This window comes from Anomaloglossus baeobatrachus, chromosome 5 (genome assembly GCF_048569485.1).
Source record: "Anomaloglossus baeobatrachus isolate aAnoBae1 chromosome 5, aAnoBae1.hap1, whole genome shotgun sequence".
In the NCBI taxonomy this organism is placed as follows: domain Eukaryota; kingdom Metazoa; phylum Chordata; class Amphibia; order Anura; family Aromobatidae; genus Anomaloglossus; species Anomaloglossus baeobatrachus.
The window spans coordinates 202053632-202080695 of record NC_134357.1 but is presented as its reverse complement, the minus strand read 5'-3'; the positions used below and the strand labels follow the sequence as shown (position 1 = coordinate 202080695).

The window sequence follows — 27064 nt, the reverse complement described above, 5'->3', positions numbered from 1 at the left end:
ATGCCACTAAGTTTACTCAGTGTTTGCTAGTATAATGGTTTAGTAACAATGAGTTTGAGTGTGCAATGCAGAGGTGCTGCAAACAGCTTTGCACTAGTGGGACACTAATGGAAGTCCAACAGCCACTTTTAGGATGCCACTAAGTTTACTCAGTGTTTGCTAGTATAATGGTTTAGTAACAATGAGTTTGATTGTGCAATGCAGAGGTGCTGCAAATAATTTTGCACAAGTGGGACACTAATGGAATTCCAACAGCCACTTTTAGAATGCCACTAAGTTTACTCAGTGTTTGCTAGTATAATGGTTTAGTAACAATGAGTTTGAGTGTGCAATGCAGAGGTGCTGCAAATAGATTTGCACTAGTGGGACACTAATGGAAGTCCAACAGCCACTTTTAGGATGCCACTAAGTTTACTAAGTGTTTGCTAGTATAGTGGCTTAGTAACAATGAGTTTGAGTGTGCAATGCAGAGGTGCTGCAAATAGATTTGCACTAGTGGGACACTGATGGAAGTCCAACAGCCACTTTTTGGATGCCACTAAGTTTACTCAGTGTTTGCTAGTATAATGGCTTAGTAAAAACGAGTTTGAGTGTGTAATGCAGAGGTGCTGCAAATAGATTTGCACTAGTGGGACACTAATGGAAGTCCAACAGCCACTTTTAGGATGCCACTAAGTTTACTCAGTGTTTGCTAGTATAATGGCTTAGAAACAATAAGTTTGAGAATGCAATGCAGTGGTGCTGCAAATAGCTTTGCACCAGTGGGACAATAATGGAAGTCCAACAGCCACTTTTTGGATGCCACTAAGCTTACTCAGTGTTTGCTAGTATAATGGCTTAGTAACAATGAGTTTGAGTGTGCAATGCAGAGGTGCTGCAAATAGATTTGCACTAGTGTGATACTAATGGAAGTCCAACAGCCACTTTTAGGATGCCACTAAGTTTACTCAGTGTTTGCTAGTATAATGGCTTAGTAACAATGAGTTTGAGTGTGCAATGCAGAGGTGCTGCAAATAGATTTGCACTAGTGTGATACTAATGGAAGTCCAACAGCCACTTTTAGGATTCCACTAAGCTTACTCAGTGTTTGCTAGTATAATGGCTTAGTAACAATGAGTTTGAGTGTGCAATGCAGAGGTGCTGCAAATAGATTTGCACTAGTGGGACACTAATGGAAATCCAAAAGCCACTTTTAGGATGCCACTAAGTTTACTCAGTGTTTGCTAGTATAATGGCTTAGTAACAATGCGTTTGAGAATGCAATGCAGAGGTGCTGCAAATAGCTTTGCACCAGTGGGACAATAATGGAAGTCCAACAGCCACTTTTTGGATGCCACTAAGCTTACTCAGTGTTTGCTAGTGTAAAGGCTTAGTAACAATGAGTTTGAGTGTGCAATGCAGAGGTGCTGCAAATAGATTTGCACTAGTGGGACACTAATGGAAATCCAACAGCCACTTTTAGGATGCCACTAAGTTTACTCAGTGTTTGCTAGTATAATGGCTTAGTAACAATGAGTTTGAGAATGCAATGCAGTGGTGCTGCAAATAGCTTTGCACCAGTGGGACAATAGTGGAAGTCCAACAGCCACTTTTTGGATGCCACTAAGCTTACTCAGTGTTTGCTAGTATAATGACTTAGTAACAATGAGTTTGAGTGTGCAATGCAGAGGTGCTGCAAATAGATTTGCACTAGTGTGACACTAATGGAAGTCCAACAGCCACTTTTAGGATGCCACTAAGTTTACTCAGGGTTTCCTAGTATAATGGCTTAGTAACAATGAGTTTGAGTGTGCAATGCAGAGGGGCTGCAAATAGATTTGCACTAGTGGGACACTAATGGACGTCCAACAGCCACTTTTAGGACGCCACTAAGTTTACTCAGTGTTTGCTAGTATAATGGCTTAGTAACAATGAGTTTGAGTGTGCAATGCAGTGGAGCTGCAAATAGATTTGCACTAGTGGGACACTAATGGAAGTCCAACAGCCACTTTTTGGATGCCACTAAGTTTACTCAGTGTTTGCTAGTATAATGGCTTAGTAACAATGAGCTTGAGTGTGCAATGCAGTGGTGCTCCAAATAGCTTTGCACCAGTGGGACAATAATGAAGTCCAACAGCCACTTTTAGGATGCCACTAAGTTTACTCAGTGTTTGCTAGTATAATGGCTTAGTAACAATGATTTTGAGTGTGCAATGCAGTGGTGCTGCAAATAGCTTTGCACCAGTGGGACAATAATGGAATTCCAATAGCCACTTTTAGGATGCCACTAAGTTTACTCATTGTTTGCTAGTATAATGGCTTTGTAACAATGAGTTTGAGTGTGCAATGCAAAGGTGCTGCAAATAGATTTGCACTATTGGGACACTAATGGAAGTCCAACAGCCACTTTTAGGATGCCACTAAGTTTACTCAGTGTTTGCTAGTATAATGGCTTAGTAACAATGAGTTTGAGTGTGCAATGCAGTGGTGCTGCAAATAGCTTTGCACCAGTTGGACACTAATGGAAGTCCAACAGCCACTTTTAGGATGCCACTAAGTTTACTCAGTGTTTGCTAGTATAATGGCTTAGTAACAATGAGTTTGAGTGTGCAATGCAGTGGTGCTGCAAATAGCTTTGCACCAGTTGGACACTAATGGAAGTCCAACAGCCACTTTTAGGATGCCACTAAGTTTACTCAGTGTTCGCTAGTATAATGGCTTAGTAACAATGAGCTTGAGTGTGCAATGCAGTGGAGCTGCAAATAGATTTGCACTAGTGGGACACTAATGGAAATCCAACAGCCACTTTTAGGATGCCATTAAGTTTACTCATTGTTTGCTAGTATAATGGCTTAGTAACAATGAGTTTGAGTGTGCAATGCAGAGGTGCTGCAAATAGATTTGCACTAGTGTGATACTAATGGAAGTCCAACAGCCACTTTTTGGATGCCACTAAGCTTACTCCGTGTTTGCTAGTATAATGTCTTAGTAACAATGAGTTTGAGTGTGCAATGCAGTGGTGCTGCAAATAGCTTTGCACCAGTGGGACAATAATGGAAGTCCATCAGCCACTTTTAGGATTCGAGTAAGTTTACTCAGTGTTTGCTAGTATAATGGCTTAGTAACAATGAGTTTGAGTGTGCAATGCAGTGGTGCTGCAAATAGCTTTGCACCAGTGGGACAATAATGGAAGTCCAACAGCCACTTTTTGGATGCCACTAAGCTTACTCCGTGTTTGCTAGTATAATGTCTTAGTAACAATGAGTTTGAGTGTGCAATGCAGAGGTGCTGCAAATAGATTTGCACTAGTGTGATACTAATGGAAGTCCAACAGCCACTTTTAGGATGCCACTAAGTTTACTCAGTGTTTGCTAGTATAATGAATTAGTAACAATGAGTTTGAGTGTGAAATGCAGTGGTGCTGCAAAGAGCTTTGCACCAGTGGGACAATAATGGAAGTCCAACAGCCACTTTTAGGATTCCACTAAGCTTACTCAGTGTTTGCTAGTATAATGGCTTAGTAACAATGAGTTTGAGTGTGCAATGCAGAGGTGCTGCAAATAGCTTTGCACCAGTGGGACAATAATTGAAGTCCAACAGCCACTTTTAGGATGCCACTAAGTTTACTCAGTGTTTGCTCGTATAATGGCTTAGTAACAATGAGTTTGAGTGTGCAATGCAGTGGTGCTGCAAATAGCTTTGCACCAGTTGGACACTAATGGAAGTCCAACAGCCACTTTTAGGATGCCACTAAGTTTACTCAGTGTTCGCTAGTATAATGGCTTAGTAACAATGAGCTTGAGTCTGCAATGCAGTGGAGCTGCAAATAGATTTGCACTAGTGGGACACTAATGGAAGTCCAACAGCCACTTTTAGGATGCCACTAAGTTTACTCAGTGTTTGCTAGTATAATGACTTAGTAACAATGAGTTTGAGTGTGCAATGCAGTGGTGCTCCAAATAGCTTTGCACCAGTGGGACACTAATGGAAGTCCAACAGCCACTTGTAGGATGCCACTAAGTTTACTCAGTGTTTGCTAGTATAATGGCTTAGTAACAATGAGTTTGAGTGTGCAATGCAGTGGTGCTGCAAATAGCTTTGCACCAGTGGGACAATAATGGAAGTCCATCAGCCACTTTTAGGATTCGAGTAAGTTTACTCAGTGTTTGCTAGTATAATGGCTTAGTAACAATGAGTTTGAGTGTGCAATGCAGTGGTGCTGCAAATAGCTTTGCACCAGTGGGACAATAATGGAAGTCCAACAGCCACTTTTTGGATGCCACTAAGCTTACTCCGTGTTTGCTAGTATAATGTCTTAGTAACAATGAGTTTGAGTGTGCAATGCAGAGGTGCTGCAAATAGATTTGCACTAGTGTGATACTAATGGAAGTCCAACAGCCACTTTTAGGATGCCACTAAGTTTACTCAGTGTTTGCTAGTATAATGACTTAGTAACAATGAGTTTGAGTGTGAAATGCAGTGGTGCTGCAAAGAGCTTTGCACCAGTGGGACAATAATGGAAGTCCAACAGCCACTTTTAGGATTCCACTAAGCTTACTCAGTGTTTGCTAGTATAATGGCTTTGTAACAATGAGTTTGAGTGTGCAATGCAGAGGTGCTGCAAATAGCTTTGCACCAGTGGGACAATAATTGAAGTCCAACAGCCACTTTTAGGATGCCACTAAGTTTACTCAGTGTTTGCTCGTATAATGGCTTAGTAACAATGAGTTTGAGTGTGCAATGCAGTGGTGCTGCAAATAGCTTTGCACCAGTTGGACACTAATGGAAGTCCAACAGCCACTTTTAGGATGCCACTAAGTTTACTCAGTGTTCGCTAGTATAATGGCTTAGTAACAATGAGCTTGAGTCTGCAATGCAGTGGAGCTGCAAATAGATTTGCACTAGTGGGACACTAATGGAAATCCAACAGCCACTTTTAGGATGCCATTAAGTTTACTCATTGTTTGCTAGTATAATGGCTTAGTAACAATGAGCTTGAGTGTGCAATGCAGTGGTGCTCCAAATAGCTTTGCACCAGTGGGACACTAATGGAAGTCCAACAGCCACTTGTAGGATGCCACTAAGTTTACTCAGTGTTTGCTAGTATAATGGCTTAGTAACAATGAGTTTGAGTGTGCAATGCAGTGGTGCTGCAAATAGCTTTGCACTAGTGGGACAATAATGGAAGTCCATCAGCCACTTTTAGGATTCGAGTAAGTTTACTCAGTGTTTGCTAGTATAATGGCTTAGTAACAATGAGTTTGAGTGTGCAATGCAGTGGTGCTGCAAATAGATTTGCACTAGTGGGACACTAATGGAAGTCCAACAGCCACTTTTAGGATGCCACTAAGTTTACTCAGTGTTTGCTAGTATAATGGCTTAGTAGCAATGAGTTTGAGTGTGAAATGCAGTGGTGCTGCAAATAGCTTTGCACCAGTGGGACAATAATGGAAGTCCAACAGCCACTTTTTGGATGCCACTAAGCTTACTCAGTGTTTGCTAGTATAATGTCTTAGTAACAATGAGTTTGAGTGTGCAATGCAGAGGTGCTGCAAATAGATTTGCACTAGTGTGATACTAATGGAAGTCCAACAGCCACTTTTAGGATGCCACTAAGTTTACTCAGTGTTTGCTAGTATAATGACTTAGTAACAATGAGTTTGAGTGTGAAATGTAGTGGTGCTGCAAAGAGCTTTGCACCAGTGGGACAATAATGGAAGTCCAACAGCCACTTTTAGGATTCCACTAAGCTTACTCAGTGTTTGCTAGTATAATGGCTTAGTAACAATGAGTTTGAGTGTGCAATGCAGAGGTGCTGCAAATAGATTTGCACTAGTGGGACACTAATGGAAATCCAACAGCCACTTTTAGGATGCCACTAAGTTTACTCAGTGTTTGCTAGTATAATGGCTTAGTAACAATGCGTTTGAGAATGCAATGCAGAGGTGCTGCAAATAGTTTTGCACCAGTGGGACAATAATGGAAGTCCAACAGCCACTTTTAGGATGCCACTAAGTTTACTCAGTGTTTGCTAGTATAATGGCTTAGTGACAATGAGTTTAAGTGTTCAATGCAGAGGTGCTGCAAATAGATTTGCACTAGTGGGACACTAATGGACGTCCAACAGCCACTTTTAGGATGCCACTAAGTTTACTCAGTGTTTGCTAGTATAATGGCTTAGTAACAATGAGTTTGAGTGTGAAATGCAGTGGTGCTGCAAATAGCTTTGCACCAGTGGGACAATAATTGAAGTCCAACAGCCACTTTTAGGATTCCACTACGTTTACTCAGTGTTTGCTAGTATAATGGCTTAGTAACAATGAGTTTGAGTGTGCAATGCAGAGGTGCTGCAAATAGATTTGCACTAGTGGGACAATAATGAAGTCCAACAGCCACTTTTAGGATGCCACTAAGTTTACTCAGTGTTTGCTAGTATAATGGCTTAGTAACAATGAGTTTGAGTGTGCAATGCAGTGGTGCTGCAAATAGCTTTGCACCAGTTGGACACTAATGGAAGTCCAACAGCCACTTTTAGGATGCCACTAAGTTTACTCAGTGTTTGCTAGTATAATGGCTTAGTAACAATGAGTTTGAGTGTGCAATGCAGTGGTGCTGCAAATAGCTTTGCACCAGTTGGACACTAATGGAAGTCCAACAGCCACTTTTAGGATGCCACTAAGTTTACTCAGTGTTCGCTAGTATAATGGCTTAGTAACAATGAGCTTGAGTGTGCAATGCAGTGGAGCTGCAAATAGATTTGCACTAGTGGGACACTAATGGAAATCCAACAGCCACTTTTAGGATGCCATTAAGTTTACTCATTGTTTGCTAGTATAATTCCTTAGTAACAATGAGTTTGAGTGTGCAATGCAGAGGTGCTGCAAATAGATTTGCACTAGTGTGATACTAATGGAAGTCCAACAGCCACTTTTTGGATGCCACTAAGCTTACTCCGTGTTTGCTAGTATAATGTCTTAGTAACAATGAGTTTGAGTGTGCAATGCAGAGGTGCTGCAAATAGATTTGCACTAGTGTGATACTAATGGAAGTCCAACAGCCACTTTTAGGATGCCACTAAGTTTACTCAGTGTTTGCTAGTATAATGACTTAGTAACAATGAGTTTGAGTGTGCAATGCAGTGGTGCTCCAAATAGCTTTGCACCAGTGGGACACTAATGGAAGTCCAACAGCCACTTGTAGGATGCCACTAAGTTTACTCAGTGTTTGCTAGTATAATGGCTTAGTAACAATGAGTTTGAGTGTGCAATGCAGTGGTGCTGCAAATAGCTTTGCACCAGTGGGACAATAATGGAAGTCCATCAGCCACTTTTAGGATTCGAGTAAGTTTACTCAGTGTTTGCTAGTATAATGGCTTAGTAACAATGAGTTTGAGTGTGCAATGCAGTGGTGCTGCAAATAGCTTTGCACCAGTGGGACAATAATGGAAGTCCAACAGCCACTTTTTGGATGCCACTAAGCTTACTCCGTGTTTGCTAGTATAATGTCTTAGTAACAATGAGTTTGAGTGTGCAATGCAGAGGTGCTGCAAATAGATTTGCACTAGTGTGATACTAATGGAAGTCCAACAGCCACTTTTAGGATGCCACTAAGTTTACTCAGTGTTTGCTAGTATAATGACTTAGTAACAATGAGTTTGAGTGTGAAATGCAGTGGTGCTGCAAAGAGCTTTGCACCAGTGGGACAATAATGGAAGTCCAACAGCCACTTTTAGGATTCCACTAAGCTTACTCAGTGTTTGCTAGTATAATGGCTTAGTAACAATGAGTTTGAGTGTGCAATGCAGAGGTGCTGCAAATAGATTTGCACTAGTGGGACACTAATGGAAATCCAACAGCCACTTTTAGGATGCCACTAAGTTTACTCAGTGTTTGCTAGTATAATGGCTTAGTAACAATGCGTTTGAGAATGCAATGCAGAGGTGCTTCAAATAGCTTTGCACCAGTGGGACAATAATGGAAGTCCAACAGCCACTTTTTGGATGCCACTAAGCTTACTCAGTGTTTGCTAGTATAATGGCTTAGTAACAATGAGTTTGAGTGTGCAATGCAGAGGTGCTGCAAATAGATTTGCACTAGTGTGACACTAATGGAAGTCCAACAGCCACTTTTAGGATGCCACTAAGTTTACTCAGTGTTTGCTAGTATAATGGCTTAGTGACAATGAGTTTAAGTGTTCAATGCAGAGGTGCTGCAAATAGATTTGCACTAGTGGGACACTAATGGACGTCCAACATCCACTTTTAGGATGCCACTAAGTTTACTCAGTGTTTGCTAGTATAATGGCTTAGTAACAATGAGTTTGAGTGTGCAATGCAGTGGTGCTGCAAATAGCTTTGCACCAGTTGGACACTAATGGAAGTCCAACAGCCACTTTTAGGATACCACTAAGTTTACTCAGTGTTTGCTAGTATAATGGCTTAGTAACAATGAGTTTGAGTGTGCAATGCAGTGGTGCTGCAAATAGCTTTGCACCAGTTGGACAGTAATGGAAGTCCAACAGCCACTTTTAGGATGCCACTAAGTTTACTCAGTGTTCGCTAGTATAATGGCTTAGTAACAATGAGCTTGAGTGTGCAATGCAGTGGAGCTGCAAATAGATTTGCACTAGTGGGACACTAATGGAAATCCAACAGCCACTTTTAGGATGCCATTAAGTTTACTCATTGTTTGCTAGTATAATGGCTTAGTAACAATGAGCTTGAGTGTGCAATGCAGTGGTGCTCCAAATAGCTTTGCACCAGTGGGACACTAATGGAAGTCCAACAGCCACTTGTAGGATGCCACTAAGTTTACTCAGTGTTTGCTAGTATAATGGCTTAGTAACAATGAGCTTGAGTGTGCAATGCAGTGGTGCTGCAAATAGCTTTGCACCAGTGGGACAATAATGGAAGTCCATCAGCCACTTTTAGGATTCGAGTAAGTTTACTCAGTGTTTGCTAGTATAATGGCTTAGTAACAATGAGTTTGAGTGTGCAATGCAGTGGTGCTGCAAATAGATTTGCACTAGTGTGATACTAATGGAAGTCCAACAGCCACTTTTAGGATGCCACTAAGTTTACTCAGTGTTTGCTAGTATAATTACTTAGTAACAATGAGTTTGAGTGTGAAATGTAGTGGTGCTGCAAAGAGCTTTGCACCAGTGGGACAATAATGGAAGTCCAACAGCCACTTTTAGGATTCCACTAAGCTTACTCAGTATTTGCTAGTATAATGGCTTAGTAACAATGAGTTTGAGTGTGCAATGCAGAGGTGCTGCAAATAGATTTGCACTAGTGGGACACTAATGGAAATCCAACAGCCACTTTTAGGATGCCACTAAGTTTACTCAGTGTTTGCTAGTATAATGGCTTAGTAACAATGCGTTTGAGAATGCAATGCAGAGGTGCTGCAAATAGTTTTGCACCAGTGGGACAATAATGGAAGTCCAACAGCCACTTTTTGGATGCCACTAAGCTTACTCAGTGTTTGCTAGTATAATGGCTTAGTAACAATGAGTTTGAGTGTGCAATGCAGAGGTGCTGCAAATAGATTTGCACTAGTGTGACACTAATGGAAGTCCAACAGCCACTTTTAGGATGCCACTAAGTTTACTCAGTGTTTGCTAGTATAATGGCTTAGTGACAATGAGTTTAAGTGTTCAATGCAGAGGTGCTGCAAATAGATTTGCACTAGTGGGACACTAATGGACGTCCAACAGCCACTTTTAGGATGCCACTAAGTTTACTCAGTGTTTGCTAGTATAATGGCTTAGTAACATTGAGTTTGAGTGTGCAATGCAGAGGGGCTGCAAATAGATTTGCACTAGTGGGACACTAATGGACGTCCAACAGCCACTTTTAGGATGCCACTAAGTTTACTCAGTGTTTGCTAATATAATGGCTTAGTAACAATGAGTTTGAGTGTGCAATGCAGTGGAGCTGCAAATAGATTTGCACTAGTGGGACACTAATGGAAGTCCAACAGCCACTTTTTGGATGCCACTAAGTTTACTCATTGTTTGCTAGTATAATGGCTTTGTAACAATGAGTTTGAGTGTGCAATGCAAAGGTGCTGCAAATAGATTTGCACTATTGGGACACTAATGGAAGTCCAACAGCCACTTTTAGGATGCCACTAAGTTTACTCAGTGTTTGCTAGTATAATGGCTTAGTAACAATGAGTTTGAGTGTGCAATGCAGTGGTGCTGCAAATAGCTTAGCACCAGTTGGACACTAATGGAAGTCCAACAGCCACTTTTAGGATGCCACTAAGTTTACTCAGTGTTTGCTAGTATAATGGCTTAGTAACAATGAGCTTGAGTGTGCAATGCAGTGGTGCTCCAAATAGCTTTGCACCAGTGGGACACTAATGGAAGTCCAACAGTCACTTGTAGGATGCCACTAAGTTTACTCAGTGTTTGCTAGTATAATGGCTTAGTAACAATGAGCTTGAGTGTGCAAAGGGCAGTTGGGTGCAGTGGCAGGTTTGTCGGTCAGTGTACAGGAAAGCAAGCCTCACTTTCTATCCCTCATCATGGGGAAATGCAGCGAGGAAGTTCCTGACTTTAGCTACACAGATGCTGTTTTCTGTAGCTGTTAAAATCTGTTTCCACGGACCTGACTGTCACCTATGGCTCTGAGCCTGCTGTTATTAGCCCTTCCAAGGACCAATAGAAACTTCTATCCCTATTCTGTATAGCGCTGTGTGTAGAGCGTACACAGCAGTATCGGAGACAGGAGCTACGCCAGCGGTGACTGACACTCAGACACAGAAGAGATAATGGCGTCCGGACGGGCAGATACCCGTTTTTATAATGCAGGGACATGTGACATGGACAACCTATCACACATTCCGTTGCTTCTCTGGCTAAAAGTCCATTTAGCTGTGTGTGGGTCTGGGATTGGCTGACATGCTGGCCCACCCCACTACACGTGCGCGCTTAGGGAAGGAAGACAAGGGAAAAAAAATGGCGATCGCCATTATCCCAGTAGCAGTGACCCTTAACGCGCTCTTCCCGCACACTATACGCTTAAATTTCATAATAGTGTGAGTCACAGAGTGACTTACACTATTACAGCAGAAAGCCAGCTAGTAATTAGCTTGGCTTTTTGCTGCTAGTACCGTTCTCGAACGTAACTAGAACTATCGAGCTTTAGCAAAAATCTCGAGTTCTAGTTCGATCTAGAACAGCCCCCAAAATCACTCGAACCGCGAACTGGAGAACCACGAACCGCAAACCGCGCTCAACTCTATTTATTACTATTAAGCTTTAAGTTCCTGGCTGATGTCTTGAGATGTTGCTTCAATATTGCCACATAATCTTCTTTCCTTATGATGCCATCTATTTTGTGAAGTGCACCAGTTCCTCCTTCAGTAAACAACCATACAACATTATGCTGCCACCCCTGTGTTTTACAGTTGAGATGATGTTCTTAGGCTTCAAAGCTTCTCCCTTTTTCCTACAAATGTAACGATGGTCATTATGGCCAAACAGTTCAATTTTAGTTTTGGCAGACCACAGGACATGTCTCCAAAAATTAAGGTCTTTGTTTCTGTGTGCATTTGCAAACATTAATCTGGCTTTTTTATTCTTGCTTTGGAGTAATGGCTTCTTCCTGGCAGAATGGCTTTTTCAGCCCATGTTGATACAGTACTCATTTCACTGTGGATAATGACACAATCTTACCAGCTTCCGCCATCATCTTCACAAGGTCTTTTGCTTTTGTTCTTGGGTTGATATGCACATGTCTGACCAAAGCATGCTCATCTTTTGCACACAGAACCCATCTCATTCCTGAGCAGTATGATGACTGGATATTTTCATCTTGTTTGTACCTGCGTATACTGGTTTGTACAGATAAATGAAGCACCTTCAGGCACCTGTAAATTGCACCCAAGGATGAACCAGAATTGTGCAAGTCCACAAAGTCTCTTCCTGAGATTTTGGGTGATTTCTTATAACTTTACCATAATGCTACACATAGAAGCAGTGTGCTTCAGGTGTGCAATAAAATATATCCACAGGTGTGTCTCTAATTAACTCAGATGTTGCCAAAAAACCTAACAGAAGCTTCCAAAGACAAGATAACATCATACGGGCTGTCCCACATTGTTTATAGCCATAGCACTCTAATGCCGGTGTCACATGGTACGATCAATCGTGCGATCGCACAAGCGATCGTACACGCCCCTGACGTTTGTGGGTCACGGGCAATTAGTTGCCCGTGGCGCACAAAGTCGTTAACCCCCCCGTCACACACTTACCTCCCGGACGACCTCGCTGTGGGCGGCGAACATCCTCTTCCTGAAAGGGGAGGGACGTTCGGTGTCACAGACGCCGGCCAACAGAAGCAGAGGGGCGGAGATGAGCGGGACGTAACATCCCGCCTACCTACTTCCTTCCGCATAGCCGGCGGGATGCAGGTAAGCTGTGTTCATCGTTCCCGGGGTGTCACACGGAGCGATGTGTGCTGCCTCGGGAACGATGAACAACCGACACAGAGAAGATGAAACGACTTTTTGAAAATGAGCGACGTGTCAACGAGCAACGATAAGGTGAGTATTTTTGCTCGTTCACCATCGCTCGTAGCTGTCACACGCTACGATATATCAGACGATGCCGGATGTGCGTCATTTACGATGTGAACCCGCCGACATATCGCCCGATATATCATACCGCGTGACGCCGGCATTAGGGTATGTAAACTTTTGACTTTGCATTAAGTAATAAACATGTCTTAAAACATTCTATCTCTCATTATTCTGGCATTTGATAAAAATTAAAACATTTGGTAATCCTAATTGACCTAAAACAGGAAAGGTTTATTCTGATTTCATGTCAGATACTGAGAAAAACATGCATGTGTGTCTTTTTAAATTACCTGGTTTCAACTGTGTGTATGTATATATATATATATATATATATATATATATATATATATATATATATATATACACTGACGAGCGAAACAGTAACAATGTTTTGAAATTTTGACTTTTCGGCTCCATATCTCATCATCCACTACAGCTTCGAAGGTGATGAGACTACCTTCACTTCTCATGCATAAATTTGACTTTTGGCTTTCAAGCGTGCGAGGTTCTGCAGCAAAGTGTGCAGGGTTTAAAGATAAGTGTGGCATAGTTTCAACACAATTACATAGTGGTGATAACTGTAATTGTTTAATTTTATTAGGGAATTGTTTGTCTGTTTGTCTGTGATACTGTTAAAAAAGCAAAAAAAAAAAAAAAGTTTGTCTTGGGATTTAATCAGTAGCATTAGTCACACCTGTTTCTAGAAGCTTCTGGCAGCTTCTGTAAATCTGCAAATCCTGTAGAACTATATAAACCAGCCAGATCAAGCGAGGTGCTGAGCGTGCGAGGTTCTGCAGCAAAGTGTGCAGGGTTTAAAGATAAGTGTGGCATAGTTTCAACACAATTACATAGTGGTGATAACTGTAATTGTTTAATTTTATTAGGGAATTGTTTGTCTGTTTGTCTGTGATACTGTTAAAAAAGCAAAAAAAAAAAAAAGTTTGTCTTGGGATTTAATCAGTAGCATTAGTCACACCTGTTTCTAGAAGCTTCTGGCAGCTTCTGCAAGTCCTGTAGAACTATATAACCCAGCCAGATCAAGCGAGGTGCTGAGCGTGCGAGGTTCTGCAGCAATGTGTGCAGGGTTTAAAGATAACTGTGGCATAGTTTCAACACAATTACATAGTTTGAATTTATCCTTATACGTTTCCCATTGGGGTTTTTTTTATTTTTTTCTCTTTGTTTTTCTACTTTACTGTTTATCCCCATTTGATAGGTGCTCCATGGACAATGCTACCAGGTGTGCATCTTGTCAGATGTATGCATGCCTTGAGCAGCCATTTGAGGGTGAATATGTCTGCACTCGATGCAAGCATGTTGCGTGTTTGGAAGCCAAGGTAACTGATCTAAATACGCAGCTTGCAACACTCAGGGGCATTGCAAACCTGGAGAGGAGTTTAGAGCTCACTGAGCTTTCTCTGGCTGGGGCCAGTGATATGGAGGAGGGTGGAGGTGGAGAAGATCAGGACCCAGAGGTAGGTAGTTGGGTAACAGTTAGAAGAAGAGGTAGGGGAAAAAGTGTCAGGGAGCCTAGTCCTGACATGGCACAACCTAGTAAATATGCCTGTTTGGCTGATATTAGGAATGAAGGGCCAGGACTAGGGTCACTACAGCAGGACGTTGCGCCTAGCAACCAGGAAAACAACTGCTGTAGGAAGGAGGGAAATAGGAGTGCAGCAAAGCCCAGACAGATGTTAGTGGTAGGGGACTCTATAATTAGGCGGACAGACAGGGTCATCTGTCGCCGAGACCGTGAATGCCGAACAGTGTGTTGTCTGCCGGGTGCTCGGGTTCGGCATATTGTGGATCGGATAGACAGATTGCTGGGTGGGGCTGGGGAAAACCCAGCGGTCATGGTGCACATTGGTACTAATGACAAAGTTAGAGGCAGGTGGAAGGTCCTTAAAAATGATTACAGGGAACTAGGAGAGAAGCTGAAGTCCAGGACCTCCAAGGTGGTGTTTTCAGAAATACTACCGGTGCCACGAGCGTCACTAGAAAGACAGCGGGAGCTTAGGGAGATAAACACGTGGCTTAGAAATTGGTGCGTGAAGGAAGGGTTCGGGTTCATGGAGAACTGGGCTGACTTCTCAGTCGGCTACAGGCTCTACGGTAGGGACGGGCTGCACCTCAATGGGGAAGGTGCAGCTGTGCTGGGGGAGAAAATGGTCAGACGGATGGAGGAGCTTTTAAACTAGGATCTGGGGGGAGGGAGGGTAGTGGAGCAAAAAAGGGGATAGATAAAGCAGATAGAGACAATGAGATGGTAGGGGTCAATGAAGGATTAGGGGGGGATTGGACATGCAAGGAACATAGGGAGGCTAGGAGTATTAAAGGTGTTAATAGGATTAAATGTCTACTGGCAAATGCAAGAAGTCTTGCAAACAAAATTAATGAATTGGAGACTCTTATGTCAACCATGGATTATGATGTGGTGGGCATTACGGAAACCTGGCTGGATGAAAGCCATGACTGGATGACAAACATACAGGGTTATAGTACATTTAGGAGGGACAGGAAAGACAAAAAAGGTGGTGGGGTGTGTATATTTATCAAATCTAACCTAAAACCTGTGTTGAATGATGACATTGGGGGGAACAGCAACAATGTAGAGTCAGTATGGGTAAATGTACATGGGGAGGAGAATAATGGAAAAATGCTAATTGGAGTTTGCTATAAGCCTCCTAACATACTTGAACAAATAGAGGGTGAAATGCTGGAACAAATTGAAAAGGCAGCTAATAATAATATCCAGACATACAGTGGGACATAGAATCTTCTGGTTGTGCTAAAAGCTGTAAATTCTTATCTACCATTCAATACAATTTCCTCTCTCAGATGGTAGATGAACCGACGAGAGGAGATAATTTGCTAGATTTGGTCCTGTCAAATAGACCGGATACAATTTCAGATCTACAGGTCCGGGAGCACTTGGGCACCAGCGATCATAATATGGTAAGCTTCAATGTAATATTCAATAGAACATTTCAAAGGGGAAATGCTAAAACCTGGAATTTTAGGAAAGCTGATTTCAACAAATTAAGGGAAGAGCTTAAATGTGTAGATTGGGAAAAAGTCATGGTAACTGGGGATACTGAACATAAATGGGGAAAGTTTAAGGATATATTGCTAGAGTCCTGTAAAAAACTTATACCCTCTGGTAATAAAACGTCCCGGAATAAAAAGAAACCACTATGGATAAATAAGACTGTACAAAGTATAATAAAACTGGACTGGCACATGACTTATTTCTTCCGAAAACAATACTAAGGACCAGGGGGCACTCACTGCGAGTGGAAGAAAAGAGATTCCGGGAGCTAAATAGGAAAGGGTTCTTTACAGTTAGAGCAGTCAGACTGTGGAATACCCTACCACAAGAGGTAGTAATGGCAGATACTATAACAGCTTTCAAAAAAGGGCTGGATGATTTCCTCAGTACACACAACATTGTTGGTTATAAATGACTAAGTGACCAAATGTAGAACTGGTGGAGGAAGGTTGAACTAGATGGACCTAGGTCTTTTTTCAACCTTAGTAACTATGTAACTATGTAACTATGTAACTAAAACTGCCTCGGTACTTCTGAGCACGCTCGTGATCAGATATATGCAGGTAACAACTGTAATATTATGTCAGGCCTCTTCTACACCTTCCCAATGTTGGTACATACTGGTCGACTCACTTGGTTATGTATACAGCTATTTCTTCAACTCTACCCACAAGTGTTCGATTAGATTGAGGTCTGGGGACTGTGAGGATCATTTGAGTACCTTTACTTCAGTTTAGTAGGATGGGCCCTCCATTCAACAGGGGCTGAAAGTTCATAGGAGCTTGTATGTATGAGTCCGTACCCTGGGCACAATTATTCCAATGTTGCAAATGTCCATCCGACCCAGCAGTCCCTTTGGGTCACCCGTTGTCCCTCCTCCCTCTGTTCAATGTGCTCAAATAAAACTTGGAGTGGGGAAATCAAAACGAAAAACAACTTTAGTTGGCCAACTTTGCGGATTGTCCACTGAGCCAGGCCTCCTGACCAGCTCTATCAGGAACGTGGAACAGTCCCTGGTTTCTACTGGGTGCAACTAGCACAAGAAGAAGTTCACCAGCATAAATCCCTTGTGCCACCACTTGGTTCTCCTCCTAGTGGCCATCTTTTCTAGGACGCAAATTCAGGACCTCCACAAATAGGTAATTCAAGCCAATGCCCTTTTCTCTCAAACTTTACTCCATGTGGGTCTATCTCACTCTCTTTCCAACACCAAAAATGGCGCTGACCTGCTCTGCAGTGAGATCAACTTTGACACTCCACGCACCTCCCAGAGCAGGGCCTCCTCTGGCTCCTTCGGCTCCTTTGGTCTTTTCTTCATCACCGCCGCCCGTTCTCCGTCAGATTGTTGTAGCAGGCGGGACCTTGTCCTTTGTAGCAGCCATGGGAGTTAGCCATTGTTCAACGGAGGGCATTTCTTTGTTCCCAGGCTTGATATGGACCGCCCAGGACCTCACAACTCTCTCAGGTAATGTCACACATAATCTGTTTTCTTCCCACACAATGTGCCACAGCTCACCCTTTTTAACTCAGTGAGGGTTTGTGAGGTCACACTAGTCTTCTTTCTTCTAGCTTTTAAGGATCTTCAGCGCCTTTGAACTGGTTGAACCATGCTGGGATCGATCCTGCCGACTACGCCAAAATGCAAGTCGTGTACAGGGTGGGCTCCTCAGTATACAGCAAAACCACGCACCAGTAAAGCCACTCTAGGCAGTTGGATTGATGAATGATTGCTTTACTTTAGTAAAACAGAAAGGCATCCATAGAAAAAAGAACAATACAAACACAAGGCCAAAAGCTGACAACAGTGTGCTGCGCAACCCATAATGGTGATTTATGCTGCCTTCTCACCAACCTTTGCCTAGCCAATGACTGTCGGGACAGTTGCCTAATACCTAGTAATCCCTCTGAGAAGCAGGAATAATTTTGTGTGCGTTAACACGCCCTACCAGTGGTGCAGCACAAGTTTACAACTTATCCAGCTAAACATAAACAAATCCCATAACCCCCTGAATACCCTTAATTGCTGAAGCCTCACAGAGAATGTAGATGGTAAAAGTAGGAAGGAAGGCAAACCACACAACTCGGCAACATAATACTGGAAATCTTATAACTCAACAATCAATGCAAATGTGTGGTGCTGTCCCTTTAAGATTTTAAATGTAATTGCAAACTGACACAGCAGAGCAAGCAAGTCTTACTGTGTGTTTATAGTCTGCCTAATCAGAACAGTTAGGTGATTTGGTACCAAAACATAAAGTGTACTGTGCACGCGGTGCTGGGCCCATCCTACCATACCTGGGTACTATGGTGTCCAGCTGCCATAATAAGAGACTTGGAGATCCTCTCATGATAAACCAGTATGGCCAACAACTGCAGAATGGTGAATCTCTGGCACAGGAAGCAACTCACATGTATTCCGGTCCTTTTTGCTAAACTCCAACTTGAATCTTCTCCCAACTCACTTAAGTGTTTCTGCAGTGGCTCCTTTCCGTTACGCACACCTCTCACTTTCCATGCAGCTCACACACAGTGCCTCCTCAGCCCTCGAAGTCCAGTGGAGAAGTCCGTTGAGATGTTGTTATAGTAGCCAAACAGTTGAATGTATGTGCAAAAGAGCAGTCTCTTGTGGATGGTCAGTAACAATGCACACAATGAACAGTAAAGAAGTGTTTGCAGCAGTTCACAGTGGATAAAGGCTACTAATCTACTCTCACCCTCTCACATTTGTAGCAAATAAACTGATTGACCTTGTAACGAGCTGACTTGTTGTCTCCAATATTTTGCCTTGATGTTCACTTCTTTGATTTTGAATGGATGGAATTAATTTTGTATTCTTTTAATTATCATGGCACTCACATGATGCAATTTTAGCAATTTTTGGGGACAAGAGACCGCTATTGATGAGCTGGATGATACGGTTCCTCTTTCCTTTGGAAATCTTCTTCATTACTTCTTCTTGATTTGAACCAGTTACCTGTTGATTGGGAGTCAAGCTAATAACACACTGAACTATTAGGGAATGTTAGAACATGTTGTAATTCATAGTATACAATTAGAAAAAGATTTGTCCATCACTAGGAGCAAATCAGTAATAATGCAATGACATGACAAGAATCTGCATAACTAATCATATTCTAAATAGTTGCAAGTCATATTTGTGTATGAGATTGCAAAGATCATTGTCTATAAACTGAAAGTTAGCAGTAGTGGATGGTGAGATATGGAGTCTGAGTGTCAAAAGTACAAAACATAGTTACCCTTTTCTGATGATCAGACGTTCCCTTCTCCCTTGCTACAGTCACAAACACAACGTGTCTGCTAGGGTGGGAAAGTATTCACTGAACAAAGGAAGTATACAGGAATGGGATAGAGGAATGGGACAGCAGTTCCACTCTGGCCTATACTTCTTAGTCCTCAGACAGGATGGGGGGATGCGTCTTGGTCAGCGGGTGTGGATAAATACAATAGACTGTTGACTTCATCCCCATCCCATTCACCTGGTCAACTAGGACTGGACACTTCCCTTTTTCTGCTGGGTTTAAAGACCAGCGGTGGACACATGCTTTCTCTTTCTCCCCAAATGTAAGAGCAAGGTAAAGATGCAGCGCACAGAGAAGGAAGACACAGTGGTGACACAACAATTTATAATTTGGAGTTTGGTTCATGAGCACTATGAAGTCGGGTTTACACGTCCTGGCTTCATAGTGCGCATGAACGAAAGTTCGGGGTCATACGCACTAAGCCGAAATCCAGCGTCGGACACTATGGCAGCGGAGAGGTGAGTGAGATCATCCTCTGATGCTGTGCATTCATTAGTATGTTAGCACACCCAAAGGGAGTACTGTTACGGGTCATGGATCTGCTGGCCCGCGTCCTCCTTCTCCCTCTGGTGCTCTGCCATGGCGTTCTACCCACTGAGAAATCGTTAGCGGCTGAAGCTAAGTCCTGAAATGGGGCTTCTGCGCATGCGTGAGTAGGTGGACAAGCTGCTTTCTGCACTAAGTCAGCTTTGGCTCATTCTAAGCATGCCCACCACGTGGCAGCCGTTGATTGGCCACGGGTGACGTCATCGGTGATGCGGGATCACATGACTGTGATGCACTGCTTGCTGATTGGCCGTGGGTGACGTCATCGATGATGCGGGATCACGTGACTGTGATGCTCTGCTTTATGATTGGCCACGGGTGACGTCACCACTGACGTTCTCGAATCTCATTAGCCGAGAGCCGATTGGCTGCTGGGCACCTCCATCTTGTGGGAGGTGCTTTATCTATAAAGAACCCTGCAGCATGCTGTTTGGCGCTCAGTCATTCTAGGTGCATGCATTGGGAAGCTGCCTCATGTGTGACCTCTCCTATTAGCTAGCCTATACTTACAGTCACAAGCCAGTGAACACCCGCTGGTTAAGTGCTCCTTACCTACTAGTGCACTGCTAGTGCTCGCTTCCTCGCTCCTTAGTGGAACCGGGCTTAGGCAGGGAACTCGTTCACTGTGCTCTCAGGTGACTCTCTGTGGCTAGCATAGAGAGCTCCCTCGCTCCCTACAGTGCGGTAAGCACAAGGGGTTTAGGCAGGGATTTATACATTGAGCCTAGACAGTACGGCTAGTACTGTTCACACCTGCACCTTTGGTACATACCATTTATGAGTTAATAGAGGTTAGCGTTGGGGATCTCCGTGACCTGTAATGGATTTCCTACCTTCGTACTATATATATAATACTTTACCTCTGTGAGGCAACAGAGGAGTTTGTTAGTGGACTACGGTTGGGGTAACCATCTGTACACTTTTGTAGTTTCTTTGATTGGACAGGATTCCTAGCATTCCCTTATTTACGTTTATGCTAATTCGGTAGTCGCTGTGAGTTAACAGGGAGTACCGCAGTTGGTCCTAGTGCCGCTGTGAGGTAACAGCGACAAGTACCGCTTTTGTGGTACAGTTTCCCCCAACCTTCTGTTATCACCAGCAGCAGGTTTGCTCTGCATGGTAGACCCTAACTGCCTGATAGCCTGTGTCCACCTTTTATTAGGCAGTTCCGTAACAGTACTAACATGCTAATGGAGATGACTAGCCAGGGGAACTAACATCCAGGGGTCTACTCCCTGCCCTCGTTAGCATACTATAAAAGATCTTTAGAAATACTTTTTATAAACATCCCTTTATCTATGCTAGTGTATACAGGGATGGTTAGGCAGGGATTAGCAATATGTACCTAGAACTGCTCGTGGTACTGGGTGCATATTGGACCTGACAGGTTCCCTTTAAGGTGTCATTTAGTATTTAATAATAGTTAATAATAGTCAAAGCTGCCATTAGTAATTAATATCAGATTCCTCTTTAACATTGGCAGAGTTACCATTTTACATTGGCAAACCAGCTGTAACATTATCGGAGTTACCCTTTCACATGGGCTCTCGCTCATTCAAATTTTCGGAGCAATTACAAACTTTTTAATATTGAGACTTGCACAAATGTATGTGCCGCAAAGTTCAGAGAAGCCATAAAATTAAAATTTTAAAAGTCCGCTCATTTCCTATTATGATGAATTCTTATGCTATAGAGGAAGCCAAGATAAGCAAAATCCTTGTACGAGCTTTGCTATCCTGCGTGATATTTTCATGTTGCTTTGTCTTGTAAGTTTTAAAATTAGAGGTTTTCCCATAGACATATCCTCAAGATAAATGATTCATGCTCTCATCTGACTTAGCTTCCATATATCTATCTGCTACATCATACACAGTATAATTTAGAGATGAAGTTACTTCTGTTGCAGCCAGGACTAGCAATCTTTTCCTGGGCTATCTTCAATATAAATGCAGTGAGGCACAAGGAATACATACCTTATTATTGAGACTAAAATCTTCTTTGTATGAATGTACAATGTGTGACTGAACCCTAATGAAATGTAGAGAGTTTGTCACAGATCTGGATTCCTCCTTATCAATAAGATATACAATAGGACAAATGTGAACACATTTTTCAACAGAGGCTACAGATTTTCAGACTTCTAAGCTTTTTCATTGAAATGTTTTGATATACTTACCAGTGGATGTATTAAGTGCTTGATGAATAAACTGCGCACCTTGACGAAAATATACACTTATATTAAATTCTGGGCAATCTTCTGCAGTAATGCCATAGTACTGGATGTCAGGGCCATAGTCAATGCCATTTCCTGTGCATTCCCATGAATCATGTGCTGCATTTAGGATGTGGGTAATACCCATCTTCTTTAGCTTCTTCTTGTCATTGGCAATCACACTATTACGGGTTCAGATCAGAAAATTAAGTTGTAGATATACAGTATTTTGAGTTTCAGCACTTTTCTAAAGGTCATTTACACTAACAAATTATAATAAATCAAGAATGTCTAGTAATGCCTATTACCTAATGAACAAGCAAAACACTTATTTATCATTTAAAATGGTCGTTTGTGCAGCACAAAAGATTATGGTTCTCGGCAGCGCATTGCTCTGATTAAACACAACCAGCGCTGCCAAGAATATTGGCCACTAATGCTTACTGGATCTATTACTGATCATTCTCTAAGCATCTAAAGCGCTGTCTGCCTGTCTAAACCGACTATTAAATGAGCAGTAAATTAGCAATCAGTGCTTCTACAGTATATTTCTACACAATCGTTTAGCACCTTTATACATGTCACAAATGTTGGTTTACATAAAAGTCCCCTAGATCCAAATAAAAATAAAAGTAATAGTCTATGGAGATCTCACTTAGTGTTAAACGTGCCGGTCAAAACAGTAACCGATTTAAGCCATTTACGACAAATAATGCAGAACATTGTTCAGGCCTTTGTTAGATGTTGTGATTGGAGTGCAATGGCATTACTAGCAATCGCCTTGAATTATTTAGATGAGACACATCATTACATCATTTATTGCTACAAAAAATGCAACTTACACATCCCCTAGGTAGAGGTTTGGGATGACTTCATCCACGTGGCGTGTACCCCCTTTGTAGTTTTCTAGAAGTGCTTCCAGCTCATTCACAGGAGGGGGGTCCCTGCATAACTTTCTCATTTTGAAGTCCCAGTAAAACAGGAACAGTGAAAGGAGATTCCTGGCCGTGACAGTTGTGTCGCATATATCAGACTGTGTTTCTGAAATGACACTTGATGTCAAGCAACAGCTGACTGGCTGACATTAAATGCTGCTGATGTGTTATAGGGGGTTGGGGAGGTTGAGACAGAGACTAATTGTCTCTAGATTGTAAATAGAATTCTAGTATTACAATTAATTTATTGTATTATAGAGGGAAAGAGCTGAAACAATGTGTCTTTTACTACTTAGTGTCTAGCACAATGACCTTCTAAAATAGAAAAAAATATACAAATTTTATTTTAAAAACCAAACTTAATTGTAAAACATGTTTATAATATTTTCTGTCTTAAGGTACTTTTAATGGGTTTCTAATTTTATGCAAGCATATATTCTGATATACTGGAAAGAAGAAAAACTTTATAAAAATAGTTTTTTTCAAGGGAATGAAGACCCATACAAACATAAATCTCTGTTACAGCTGAGAGTGTGCTTCAAATAGGGTCAATTCGAAAAGGTGAAACCCTAATAAACCTGAAAAACATGAAGACAATTACATTTCACTTCATAATTATTTTTGTTTGTTTCTTTAATTACGTATTTATTGTATTTTCAATGGAAATAGCAAAATAATATAATACAATATTATTATTAAATATTAAATAACATATAATTAAGAATATTATATTAAATTGTATATTAACCTCTTCACCACCCAACAATTTTCTGTTTTTTATTTTATTTTTTTCTTCCCCTTCTTCCAAGGGTCATACAGTTTTTATTTTTCCATCAATATAGACATATGAGGGTTTGCGGGATGAGTTATACTTTTGAATGACAACATTTATTCTGCCCATATTGTACTGTAAAATGGGAAAAAATTTCAAATGCGGTAAAAATTGCAAAAAAAAAGTGCAATTGCCCACTTGTTTTTTGAGTTTTTTATTTACCATATTCACTATATGGTAAAACTGACCTAGCAATATGATTTCCCAGGTCAGTATGAGTTTGAATTTACCAAGCATTTATAGTTTTACTTTTATCTAAGTGGTGAAAAAAATTCAGAGATTGACAGTGCAATCTAAAGGTGGCTTTACACGCTACGAGATCGCTAAAGCGATCTCGTTGGGGTCATGGAATTTGTGACGCACATGTGGCCGCTTTAGCGATGTCGTTGTGTGTGACAGCTATTATCGATTTTGAATCATCGCAAAAACGTTCAAAATCGCTCATCGGTGACATCACCCCCTCTTCCCAATTATCGTTGCTGCTGCTTGGACGATGTAGTTCGTCTTTCCTGCGGCAGCACACATCGCTACGTGTGACACCGAAGGAACGAGGAACCTCTCCTTACCTGCATCCCACCAGCAATGAGGAAGGAAGGAGGTGGGCAGGATGTTCGTGCCGCTCATCTCCGCCCCTCCGCTTTGATTGGGCGGCCGCTTAGTGATGTCGCTGTGACGCCGAACGAACCGCCCCCTTAGAAAGGAGGCGGTTCGCCGGTCACAGCAACATCGCTAGGCAGGTAAGTACGATTTGCCTGTGTTGCACAAACGATGGGGCAGGTACGCACGCTAGCGATCTCGCTAGCGAGATCGCAGCGTGCAAAGCCACCCTAAGAGGTTAACAGGTGCAGGTGTATCAGAGATCTGCTGATCAGATCAGCAGACATGTGCGGGGAAAGATGTTGTCTCAGTGCAAGTGCCCACATCAAAGGGAGGGAGGCGACCTTGGACATATATACTTCCTAGGTCGTAAAGGGGTTAAAGGGCTATTCTCAAGTTGTCTCTTGAGCAGCTCAGAGATATGCTGTCTCCTTACAGTCTTCTTACTTCCTCTCTCATTGCAGGAAAATAACAGCAGGTAGAAAAAGCAAATCAATTGCAAACTTTTTTATTTACTTGCTGTCTAATTCATTAATGCAATCTAAGAGCTTGAGAACACCCTATTAACTTTATTATACAAAGTATTGTTTATACTATTCCAATACAACAAAATGGTTAAAGCAGGACATACTTATCAGTCTCTGCGTGTGCATCTGGCACTGCTTCTGGGTCTGCTCATTAAATTTCATGCATAACCACAGCTTCCCTTGCCCACCGTCTGTGACAGCATCTGTAATTAGTTGCAGTCAGGCTGCCAGCATGCCGATGTCTCTGATTGGCTGCCCTAACAGAGGCTGTCTGGGTCCCCTAATGGAGTGTAAAAATAAATAAATTAATTCGATAAAAAAATGATCTAGGGTTCCTGGTATATTGATACCCAGCATAGATAAAGTAGACAGCTTCAGGCTGCAGGCCCTAGCCGTGCGCGTTATCTTGGCTGTGTATCAAAATACGAGGGACTCCATGCAGATTTTTTAACATTTTTAATTAGTTAAATTATTTTAAAAAACAACATTTCCCCCCCCCATTTTGATGTTCAGCCAAGATAAAGCCAAGAGCTGGGGGCTGGTATCCTCAGGCTGGGTAGGCTCATGGTAATCCATTAGATGCGGCAATTCCGCCTTTTACCCAGCTCATCCCAATTGCCCTGGTGCAGCGGCATTCAGGGTAATATAAGTGGTTAATGACAACTGTGGTTTGTCAAAAATCACAGTGGCCACCAAGCCTTGGATTAGTAATAAGTAGGGTATATTAGACCTCCTGATTACTAACCCTGTATGTCAAAAGAAATAAACTCAAAACACACAAAAAATCCTTTATTTAAAAAAAACCACCCTCTTTCTCCAATTTATTAATCCCTATTATCCGATCCAATGTAATCCACACTGATACCCCATGACAATCCTGGCTCTGCTACATACTGAAGTCACAGCGTGCTGGCATATTTGTGAACATAACCACTTGCAGCGACTTCAGGTAGACAGACTAAACTGTGAGTGGTGATGTCATTGAGTTTACATGTTGTCACAGCTGGAGGTTCCCACAGTACCCCATCTGTGACCACAAGTAAACTCTCCTAAGTTCAACTCCAGTGACTAGAGATGAGTGAGTACTGTAATATTCGTATTCGCTATACTCAATGAGTACTTTGTAATATTTGTGTATTTGTTCCGAATAGCGTGTACAATGCAAGTCAATGGGAAATTTGAGTAATTTTCTGCTGGGTCCAACAGAGAGGTGTGGGGGGCCTCAGGAAAAAGCTGACATGGATAGAAAAGTGATGAAAGTTAATGGGGACACAAAATGACAGCGGCCAGCCAATCACAGTAATGCCACAGCCAAGATGGCTGCAGCATTTCTGTGTTTGGTTAAAAAGCCCAATATGTTTCGTGGCAGCAAATCAGGCGCCAAACATGCTGGGCGGGACATCTGAATATAGCAAAGCGAATACACCATTATTCGATATATAATGAATAGCCTGAATACCATACTATTCTGTGAATAGCGAATAGTACCGAATACAAGTAGAACAATATAATGTGCACACAGTTGTAGAGCGGGATGCAAGTGGAAGGGGGTTCCTATGGGCCCCTACTATGTCCAAATGAAAAAAAAACAACCAAAAAAGGGGGGGGGACCAAACAAAGATCTATAATAATTAGGGATGAGCGTGTTACGGAACTGCCTAGTAAAAGGTGGACGCATGCTATCAGGCAGTCAGGGTCCACCGTGCAGAGGAAACCTGCTGCTGATAGCAGAAGGTATAGGGAAATCTGTACCACAAAAGCGGTACTTGTCGCTGTTACCTCACAGCGGCACTAGGACCAACTGCGGTACTCCCTGTTAACTCACAGCGACTACCGAATTAGCATAAACGTAAATGAGGGAATGCTAATAGGCTTATGGCGAGTGTCTAAATAATATTAGAGATGGACTTGCAGTTCATCTCCAATCACAGAAAGTACTATAAGTGTACGGATGGTTACCCCAACCATAGTCCACTAACTAGCACCTCTGTTGCCTCACAGAGGTAGAGTAATATATATAGTCACACGTATGTTAATATTCACACACTGTATGAACGCAGATAGGAAATCCGTTACAGGTCATGGAGTTCCCTGGATGCTAACCTCTATTAACTTCATAGAGGGAGAAGTGTGTACCTCAAGTGTAGGTGCGAGCAGTACTATCCGTACTGCCTAGGCTTAATGTACAATCCCTGCCTAAGCCCCTTGTGCTTGCTGCACCGTAAGGAGTCAGGGAGCGCTCTATGCTAGCCGCACAGAAGAACCAGTGAGTCACTTGAAAGCACAGTGAGTGAGATCCCTGCCTAAGCCCGGTTCCACTAAGGTGCAAGAAAGCGGGCACTAGCGGTGCACTAGTAGGTAAGGAGCGCTTAACCAGCGGGTGCTCACTGGCTTGTGACTGTAAGTATAGGCTAGCTAGTAGGAGAGGTCACACATGAGGCGGCAACCCCATGCATGCACCAAGAACGACTGAGCGC

General features: G+C 42.3%; 1 protein-coding gene across 2 annotated transcripts in view; it reads right to left on the bottom strand.

Annotated features, from left to right (window-relative positions):
• LOC142311054 (dual specificity protein phosphatase 13A-like) overlaps nt 1-22749 on the bottom strand; it is a 177878-nt gene extending 155129 nt beyond the window's left edge. For both annotated transcript variants that reach the window (XM_075349098.1, XM_075349097.1), the window contains exons 1-2: nt 22539-22749; nt 21661-21878 (exon numbers count right to left, since the gene is read on the bottom strand). In XM_075349098.1, coding sequence (XP_075205213.1) covers nt 21661-21878; nt 22539-22657 — 337 coding nt within the window. In that variant the 5' untranslated portion in view covers nt 22658-22749. The remainder of the gene's footprint in view (nt 1-21660; nt 21879-22538) is intronic.
• Nucleotides 22750-27064: the final 4315 nt, after the last annotated feature.